General features: G+C 37.6%; 1 protein-coding gene across 2 annotated transcripts; it reads right to left on the minus strand.

Annotated features, from left to right (window-relative positions):
* Nucleotides 1-2,160: 2,160 nt before the first annotated feature.
* Nucleotides 2,161-9,991, minus strand: tbcela (tubulin folding cofactor E-like a). 2 transcript variants are annotated; one of them, XM_077722221.1, is made up of 10 exons: nucleotides 9,919-9,991; nucleotides 8,985-9,064; nucleotides 7,063-7,230; nucleotides 6,786-6,925; nucleotides 6,390-6,571; nucleotides 6,034-6,290; nucleotides 5,088-5,214; nucleotides 4,895-5,011; nucleotides 4,482-4,593; nucleotides 2,161-4,305 (listed from the first exon to the last, which is right to left on the minus strand). In XM_077722221.1, the coding sequence occupies exons 3-10, from the start codon at nucleotides 7,208-7,210 to the stop codon at nucleotides 4,099-4,101; spliced, it is 1,290 nt and encodes a 429-aa protein (XP_077578347.1). In that variant the 5' UTR covers nucleotides 7,211-7,230; nucleotides 8,985-9,064; nucleotides 9,919-9,991; the 3' UTR covers nucleotides 2,161-4,098. The 2 variants fall into 2 exon arrangements, with proteins under 2 accessions (XP_077578347.1, XP_077578349.1); XM_077722223.1 differs by lacking the exons at nucleotides 8,985-9,064; nucleotides 9,919-9,991 and having other exon boundaries at nucleotides 6,773-6,925; nucleotides 7,063-7,213.
* Between the last annotated feature and the right edge of the window lie 193 nt (nucleotides 9,992-10,184).

Below are 10,184 nucleotides of genomic sequence, written 5' to 3' on the forward strand. Positions count from 1 at the left end.
TGGAGATGAACGTAAACATCACTGATTTCTTCCATGGACAAAAATGCTGCATTTTTTAGGGACCGCGGTCATTAAAGTGGCCAGCTATTCAAAAGTTGACATTGAAAACCTGTCTTTAAAGAGCCAGGGACTATTTTTGGTCATTTAAAAAGGACTTAAATATTAGCAATTATTATATTCTTAATAATAGGAATGGTCATTGTATGCATTCATTTTCTGAACAGCTTCATCCTCATTAAAGTCACCGGGGGAGCTGGAGCCTATCCCAGCTGACTCTGGCCAGAGGCAGGGGAAGAAAGAGATGGACAACCATGCACACTCAGCCCCATATTTAAGGGCAATTCAAAGTGTCCAATCAGCCTATTATGCATGTTTTTGGTATTTAGGAGCAAACCAGAGTACCCGGAGAAAACCCACACTGGCCCAGGAGAACATGCAAACTCCACACAGCTCCACCGACCTGGATTTGAACCCAGGACACCCACTGTGAGGCTGACACGCTAACCACTCAACTGCCATGCGGCCTATGATTACTTTAGTATGTTATACTTGTAAATACTTAAACATAATATAAATATAAGCACAATTTGAATTAATACAATGTTAATAAAAACTAAATTAATGTATAATACACACCCCGCTGGGGCAAGTGGTGGGCGTGTCGGTCCCCCAGCTCTGGGGTTTGGGTGTCTCCCACCTCTGGCCTGGAGACAGCTAGAATTGGCTCCAGCACCCCACACGACCCTAATGAGGATAAAGTGGTTCAGAAAATGAAATGAGATGAGATGTAAAACACATTGGTTACTGTCCAAAGTATACCTCCAATGTTGATCCCCAACCATGCAATTGATGGTGATAGATGACCAAATCATTTAAACAGGGCATAACCACTGTAAATTATATTCAAGTGGTAATGGCGATACTACCTGATCAATTCATTCAAAACAAAAACAAAAACAAAAACATCAATTTCCATCATCATACATCTTTAATGTTACAGATAAACACTTTTGTTCAAACACTCAAAGGTTGTGACAGCGGTAACAGTAAGTGATAACAGGCCAAAGACAAAAAAAGACAGATTTGCTTGTTTTGTTAAACAACAAAAAAGAAGATGGAAAGGCAAAAAAAGACTCCTATGATGTTGCTAATTAAAAGGATAATAAACAACTTTTGGTTTAGTCACCAAAACTTTCCTAACAAAATAATAAACATGCTTAATAGTAGTCTAACCTATCTATCAGACAATTCCACCTGGGTCCAAACTCAACATTGATACAGCGCTCAAGTGTTGGACTCGTTCCACTATCACTCACTCTATAATGTTTTATACCTGTATCGCTTTAAGGTGCTTTGTACCTTCAAACAGGAGCTCTATTATTACATGTCCTGATATTCAAGTGCAGCAGTGGTGTTAATATATATGTTATGTACACGCTAAATAAGTATGAAAGCTATGTTTGTTAGATATGAGGGGTGTAAAATCCTAATAAACATCAGGTGAAGACACACACACCCTATATATATATATATATATATATATATAGGGTGTGTGTCTTCACCTGATTTTTATATATATATATATATATATATATATATATATATATATATATATATATATATATATATATATATATATATATATATATATATATATATATATATATATATATATATATATATATATATATATATATATATATATATATATATATATATATATATATATATATCGAACCCAGTTTAAGGACCACTGATATATACATAGATAAATATATAGTAGTATAAGCAGTTTCAAGATGAAATAAAATGGGTGGGTTACACTTCATTGACAAAGTATTAAAACAGCAGGCCTGATTCATTTCTTTACCCTGCACTCACAATGTTTTGGGGAGTGGCATTAAAATATACCCCAATAAATTAAACTCAGTGTGCGAGTGGTCAGCTTGTCGGCCTCAAAGTTCTGTGATCAGGGGTTCGATCACAGGGGGATCAGCCCTTTGTGGCGTTCGCATGTTCTTCTCGGGTTTGCGAGTTTTTTCTCCGGGTAGTCCGGTTTCCACTCACATCCCAAAATGCATTTATGGTAGGCAGGTTGAACATTCTAAATTGTCCCAGGAATGAGAGTGATCATAAATAGTTGTCCATTTCCATGTGCCTATAGTTGACTGGGATAGGCTCCAGCACCCCCTGCGACTCATGATTCCATAATTTTCGTCTGCGTTGTTACATGAATCTGACTAAATAAATTGGATACATTTAGTCAATGGAAAAATGAGGTTCACCAATGAATATCAGGTTGACACGTGTCTTGTAATGACTCAGTCTTTCTATTTAAAGGGTGACACTAATCTTGAACTAGAGGAGAGATAGTTGAAATACTTCAATTATAGACAAGCACATCCAATTTAGATAAAACCATCTCGAGTTAACTTCATCCTATGACCATAATTGCACTTTATTCAGAAATGTAAGATCTACAGAACTGCTAAAGTAGACAAATTGTTCACAAATTTGTCGAGAAGGCTAATATCAAGAAAATTGCGCAGATTAGCCTTTGGGATGAATGATTAAATAAGTAATAAATAGCTGTAATTAAAAGTCTTACTGTAGATGTCTTGTGAATCGACAGTCCCTATTTTTTGTCTATAATCTAATGCTGAATCCTTCAAATAGAAACATTAGAGCTACTTTCTAACATGTGATATTATAAATGAAAGAGGATGTATCAATTTCATGGCTACAAGTAGATACAATGGATTTTCCAATTGTGAGGTTTGAAATGCAGAGGCTTTTATTCATTGGAAGATCCAATGAACAAAATGTGTCTCACTTTGCTCAACCAATTGGTTTGCGTATCTTCCTATAGAGGGCAGCATATAACAATAGCCACCCACAGACAACACTTGGGTATGTTACACAATGACTAAAAAATTCCCCAAGAAAACAATGAGATCCGGCATTGGTTGAGTCTTATGGTCACATGGACACAGTGACGAGTTTTTGTTTGAGGGTCTTTCTTGTTTTTGTTTCATTAGATCACCCCAAGAAATATGTAAAAAATACAGTATGTAATAAATCCTTTAGTGAAGAGATTAAAATAATTACAAATTAAGATTTGGTGTCATGCTGTTTGCAATAATTGCATATTGATTGCTTTTTTATAAAGAACAATGTGATGGTGACTTTTAATTTATCAATCTTTGTGGATAATTTTAAAATTATACATTGAGTGCATATAGAATGCGGTGACATCTCGTATATTATAGTTTGCACAACAATTTTAGTCAACTCCAAGATTTACATCTACATTTTGTGCTGTTTCTCTTGTGTGTCTTTTGCATACTTAAGCTCATAATGTACTCCAATAATACTATTAATTTTTATTTTTTTGATTCACGACTTTGGGTGTATCACACATACTATGTGAAACTATTGGAAAATACTCCTTTGAATTGCATGCAGTTCAATTCAAGCTGGACTTTCTAGAAAGGATTAAATGCCAAAACTGACACTGTACAGCATGTTGTATATTTGAATATGAACTATAGATTTAAATTCAAGTAGTCAAACTCAAGTAGTTTGGAGTACGATTAACATGGATTAGATCCAGCAACATAAATGAAAACAACAAAGAAAATGAATTGATACAGATGTTTTGGTCACTACTGTAAAATGCAGGAGATGATGCACCAACACTATTCCTTGATTGTTTAATATAGCTTTTGCCACAATTCACCAAGCAAATGTTGATATTTGCTTATCCGTGGTGTTGTATTCATGCGGCAAAGGTGCAGCTGTGCTATCCCATCGGAATCTTACTAACTGTACACCAACACCCTGCACGTTAATGAGTGCCATAAACTCAAGATAAATCCAGTAAATAAAAACATCACCCTGTCCAGAGTAGCATCTCAGCAGTCAACTGCGTTCCACTGTTGCGATCCCAGAATGAAGGCCATCTTGGTTTAGGCTCTTCATTTTATCCGGTAGCCTCTGAAGCTAGAAGATAGACATTTTGTAAGTGTTTTTCCAATGTTGGATAAAGAATCCGGTTAATCATTCAGTAAAGAAAAGAGTCAGCTAGAAGCAAGCTTTTCACTTTGTCTTGGGCACAACAAGTATCTCATCACCATCTTGGATACTGTAGGAGTGGAGAGCTCGTGTATTGTACTTGAGTTCTTCAGGGCCAAAAGCACTGTTCTTAGCAATGTAATACAGCCTCATGCTGTTGGAAGACAGCTGCACAATTGATGCCAGCTGCTTCTTTAGGTCAGCCACCGTCTGGTCCAAACGGATATTTACCTGCAAAAAAAATTGCGGTTTGTAGTATTAGTAATGCTCTTGTGCATGTTCCATCTGTTTTGATTTTTTGAATCTGTGTAGGAAATGGAGTAAAGGTCTACCATTATCAATGGAAAAAAACTCAAAATTGTACTTCTGAGTGTAATCAATCAATCAATATGGTGTAACTGACAGACCTCTTCCACTCTATCTTCACAGTGAACTTCAATTTGAGCATGGCAGCGTGGTCGAAGATCAATCTCGGCCAAAGGTTCCAACTTTCCATATTTATTTACAAGACAATGGTATCTATGATGAACCAAAAAAAACACAAGTAAAAAATCAGATATGTACAGAATAACAGGCCTCTTTAAAGTTCTGACCTCGATCAGAAATGTATTTTGTTCAGATACTTTCAGTTGTATTACAAACTGTACTGTTAAAACTACATAGTAAAATTCTGCTACATATTACAGATGTATCTTGTACTGAGTTGAATTAGTTTAGGTGACTATACCACTCAGTTAAGCCGAGACTAGCTATGAAGATACAGTTTGCTTGAGCTGTGCCCAGAGATAGCGTTCTATGCTCAGCAGGTGAATAAATGTACCTGTGAGGCAGCTCCTCTTCGGGACAGTGCAAGTAGTGACGGATGAAAAATCTCTCAGCATCTTCTCTCTCACATTCAGTCACGACACTGCCATTTAGCAGTGATATTGAGGGAAGCCTAAAGACACGAAATCATGACAAAGCCATCGGATAGACACCGTGCCTGTGTGGCATTTTTCTTTCTTAAAACTCACTGTGCAATAATCAGGCTGCGCCGTTCCGCATTGGTGTACGTCTGTAGTAAGGGGATTCCCTGTAATCGCACTTCCTCCAGTTTAGGAAAGAAGTTCAGTTTCTCTATGTCTTCCCATTGATTAAGACCTAGTCATATTTGAAGGAGATATAATATGGAGAATTTTCTTTTTAATGGTTTGTAGGAATGCATAGGCAAGGAACATTTCCAGTAAATTTCCATAGCGTTTTTGGTAAATCTCCATGACCAGTAAACTCAAAATATTTTGAGAGCGGTATTACACCAATATGTACAGACTACATAACAGACCCTATTATGTATTGGGTGGAGCTTGTGTGTCAGGTTTCTAATTATTTTTTTCCTTAGAATAAGACAGTTGTTTCTAGGAACCTAGTGGACAAGTTGATTCACAAACGTAAATTGAATACTGTTTTGGTTGCTTTTTATTCTCAAGCATGTCTAAAAATAGAGTGAGCACACACTTTCCTCAGATACAGTTTGTGCAGGGCTTCATGAGTCAGCTGGTGAAGGATCTGCTGTAAATAACAAGAAGCTTCTGGATACTATGACATGTTTGCTAATTTTACCAGCTATTTTTAGGATATTACGACAGTTCTAGAAGTATCAATCCAGCCATTTGATTGACTTCTCAGAGTTAAATGAAAAACACCTCACTGCAATCCATTGATATGGCACTTCTAATATACCACATTTGTGGAAAGGTACGTACCCCTAAACACTTAATGTTAATCTTGTTTGAACAGGGTTTTGTTTTGAAAATACAGTAATAATGCCATCGGTGAAAAGTCTGCCTGGATTAAGGGTGGCTAAAGCACTCTATTGAGACTGCAAACTTTTTGAGTTTCGGTCTGTGAGTGAACACCCACCATTGTTAAATGATTCGATTTAGAAACCACTATAATTAGAGTGAACAAAGAGGCACTCACCTGAGTTGTGGAGGTTAATGCTGCGAAGGTTGGGGAAAAGGCGTTGCAGGATATCTTGGCTGTCCTGTATGGACGCCAAGTTGTTGTTGGCCATGACCAGAGTGTCTAGGCCAGGGAACATTGATCCAAACTTGCGTACTTCGGCCCAGTCGTGTAGACTGTTGTCTGTGATGTGAAGCAGGCGGAGGTTGGGACAAGCCTCACTGGAACCTCGTACGCCACTGTACTCATTAAGGCACAGGAACAATTCTTCAAGCCTGCAGGAGGACTTTGGTTACTTCAATGATAAGGTTTACCCTTAATTACAGAGTTGACAGACCATGCGTCCATCATTAGAATACTGCAATATTCCTTACTCTGGTATCTCACGAGTGAGCGCCATCACAATGTCCCAAGACACTTGGGTGTTGTTAAGGACGAGACGTCGGACCCGAGAAAAGGCTTCAGCACACTGTGGCTCAAGAGGCCTCCCTGCTAGGGGGTTGGAGCTTAGATTAAGGAACTCCAGATTGGGGATGTTTGCCACAATTTGAGCTATCTGAAAAGATGGAATGTTGATTTGAGAAATGTTGTGGTTCTTGACTGTATCGTGCACTCATTAAAAAAGAAGGACCTGGAAAATAAACCTATGTATAGGATCAACTTTGGAGAGTTAAGCTATTATTACAAAGACAAACAGGCTGCATCACCCTTTCCTTAATGATTTTTGGGAATACTGAAAGTGAATAAATCGACAAACCCAGAGACAGCACCTCTTGCCAGTCCTGCAGCTTGTTATGGGACAGGTCCAGCTCCATGACATGGGCACAAAAGGCAGCAATTTCGCTCTGGTCTCCTGCTCTGCTGATTCCGCATCCATTCAACACCAGTATGCTTGGTAAGTTCAGACGGTCTGAAATCGAAACGAAAAATTACTTTTCATTATTCACATTCATTTCATAAGCTTAAAAATTGAACTCAGGAAAGCATGGAAAAAAACAACAACATTGAATTGGAGAAGGGGGTCAATACTTCATGCCATTGTCTCACCTTTCATAGGAGAACCTTGCGGAGATGCAGTGGGGACCACCACAACTCCCATGCCTGGGCCTCGACGGCACGGAAAGTTCTCTGGACTGTACTTTTCATTGATCACCTCCACAAAAGAGCGGCCGTCCACAGACACTGACATCTCCATTGCTCTGTCTTCTGAACAGCCTGTTTTAACATAACAAGAATATAGTAGCAATGATTCAACATATATAAAATATTTATTCAAGTATAACGCACACAATTTTGTATCAAAACATTCGCAAAATTCAGGTGCGCGTTATATCCGAGGTCTTCGCTTTTATGACCAAATCCCGATAAAAAACTGCCCTCCTCTGGTGAAAAAGTCCCCTTTAATGGGAGACGTAAAATCTGACTTTATCTACCAGATGGGGCACGAGAGCCTGTTCTACGAAGACCCCTCGAGAGGGATGAAATCAAGTGTTTGGTGAATCTGATGATGATAATGACTCCGACTTTGAAAATGTTTAAATATTGCAATGATGAATTAGAATTTAAGGAGTTAAAATTGTACATTTCATTTGAGAATTGTGTTCATACTGGCAGTTTGTTTTAACAGTACCGGTGTGTGCTGAGAAAAAGTGACAAAAAATGTATACCAATTTTTCGTCACAAATTATGGGTGCGCGTCAATCACGTGTGCGCATTATACCCGAATAAATATTTCACATAGTAAACTCACTAGTTGCCAGAGTGAAATTTCCATTATTTTATATCTCTACTGTGTTTTTCTCCAAGAGCCTCTCACACTCACTGGCATGACTCAGCATTAAGTCACAATAGTGGTAGATGTTGTTGTGAGCATGAATGACGGGAATCATAAAACAGTGCACATGACCTACCACCTTGAAGTCATCTAGCATTGGTGTTTGCTACCCCTGACCTAGATAAGTAGTTTGTGTAATGGACAGGTCAATGACTTATTATACATAGAAGCAAGGACATGTATTGAGTGCAACTGGCTAAAATACTCAAGTTGTAAATACCTGTCATCACGTCTGGCCTATGTGGACAAATCACTGCTAAACTGCACGGTAGTCTAAATCAGTCAACTTCAAAATGACGAAACAAAATGGCCGGTGAAAAGGATGATATTATCCCTTTTAAAGCACAGTACTACATTTTGGTATTGTTTACTGTGATATACGTCAATGGTCCCCAACCACTGGTCCATGGACCGGTACCTGTACACGAGCCATCTGGTGCCGGTCCGTCAGAGTGATAAATATTAACGTTTTCAGTTTCGATCTGCTCTATAAAGGCATCCATTAGGTAGCAGTCGTAGTCCATCAAATAAATAAGTGGGAGGCTCTTATTACAATATCTGATTTAATCAAGTGGCCTGCTGGTAAATTGTGGTAATGTCTGAAAGCAAGCAGCTCTGTCTCTGCAGTTTTAAGATTGTATGCTTATTCTGCCAAACTGGGAGCTAAATTTTCTGGAAGACTAATACAACTGGCACAAACTAACACACCACAAGAAATTACAGTAGGTGTCTTACATTTGCACACAGGGAACTGCGCACATACTAAATTGCTACAATCTGTACTGTACGGGTCCATCTATGGAAAATCACCACAGCAGTAGCATTTATATATATAAAAGAGATAATGTGCAAGTATAATTGTGTATTGTTCTATAAAATACACAATGGACCCACACATTGCAATGGTTCAGCAATTGCGGATTCATCGACTCGTGATTTTTACGTGTATTCTCCTCAATGGCATTTTTTTATTGTTTAGAGTGCCCTGCAATCGTCTGGCCACCGATTCAGGGTGTCCCCTGCTTCTGGCAGTTAGCTGGGATAGGCTCCAGCACCCCCTGCGACCCTAATGAGGATAAAGTGGTTCAGAAAATGAAATGAGAGAGATGAGAGTAAATTATTGGTAAATACTTACTTATCACAGTAAATTCTGGTTCTCTGTAGACAGCATAGGTGGTGGTCGATTGGATCAACAAGACAGCAGTTGAGGATAAACTGCATATAAAAAGAGAAATGATCTTACTCTTGTTCTTCCATTGTCAAAAAAATTGACAATGTAAATGACTATATTTATGGAGGCCCTTTTTTTTTACAATTAATTAAGAGAAGTTTAGGTACTTCTTACATTTACATAATTTTTTGGGTCCCTTCTGCGCAGACAGTTTTACATTAATAATCATCAAATAAATTGTTTAATTTAAAAAAATGCATTTTGTAAAATTAATATGGGCTAACTAAAAAAAAGTGAAATTCAAAAAGAATTCTGGGCTTAATGGTCTTCCCAATTAAAAATATCACAATTTGACATACCTTCATACAACCACCATTAATCACCGATTTGGATTAAAACCAAATGTGGAAAGCACAAAATCGATACACATCGCTAACAATATAATATTTTAACAAAAATGCGTTTTTTTCCAACAATCAAATTGTTTGGCATAATAAATGGACCATCTGCAAGCATGACCGCGAGAAAACGAAACCTGTCATTTCTTCAATTATGTCAGGATTAAATGTCACATTCTTTTTAGGCTGAAATATTAAAAAAAATGTAATTTACAAGACATTTAAAATGACACCTTATTGTGCGAAGATGGCCCGTCCAAGACATCATTGGTACGCTTTTGAAACCGATAATCTCATACACCACATAATTTCAACTATAATCGCAAAAATAGACAGACATAAACGACAGTGACTGCCGAATGCATACGGTTTGAAAATGTAATACTATAGAAAAACAATAGATTTTGGATCCGTATTAGAAAAACGTACTATTAATAAATTGCTAAGAACCTTATTCCGACAAATCGTCTAAATTAGTTAGACATTACCATTTCACATACCTTTAATTAAGAAGCATCTTGAACGTCCCCTGATGAATACATGCCAGCTGTCATGCGCTCTTCCCAGTCTCCCGGAAGTGACGTCATTTGTTTTTCGCCTAAATTCTTGCTTCCAGATAACATTAATCATAAAGACTTATTTTTTTTCCAATATATAATTGCACTAGTCACATATAGTTTTAAACCGTGAACAAGAAAGTAGTCCTGAACGAGAAGAAATTAGTCTTTTCATTTCCATCTGACCTAGCCGAGGAAGGATAAATGGG

The sequence above is a fragment of the Stigmatopora nigra genome, chromosome 8, assembly GCF_051989575.1.
Source record: "Stigmatopora nigra isolate UIUO_SnigA chromosome 8, RoL_Snig_1.1, whole genome shotgun sequence".
Classification (NCBI taxonomy): Eukaryota; Metazoa; Chordata; class Actinopteri; order Syngnathiformes; family Syngnathidae; genus Stigmatopora; species Stigmatopora nigra.

Excerpts from the sequence above, each read along its gene's own strand:
- tbcela (XM_077722221.1), bottom strand. The coding sequence starts at position 7,210 with ATGGAGATGTCAGTGTCTGTGGACGGCCGCTCTTTTGTGGAGGTGATC. Across the intron at positions 5,215-6,033 it reads CATTAACCTCCACAACTCAG|GTCTTAATCAATGGGAAGAC; the intron begins GTGAGTGCCTCT and ends AAATATGACTAG. Across the intron at positions 4,594-4,894 it reads GAAGAGGAGCTGCCTCACAG|ATACCATTGTCTTGTAAATA; the intron begins GTACATTTATTC and ends GGTTCATCATAG.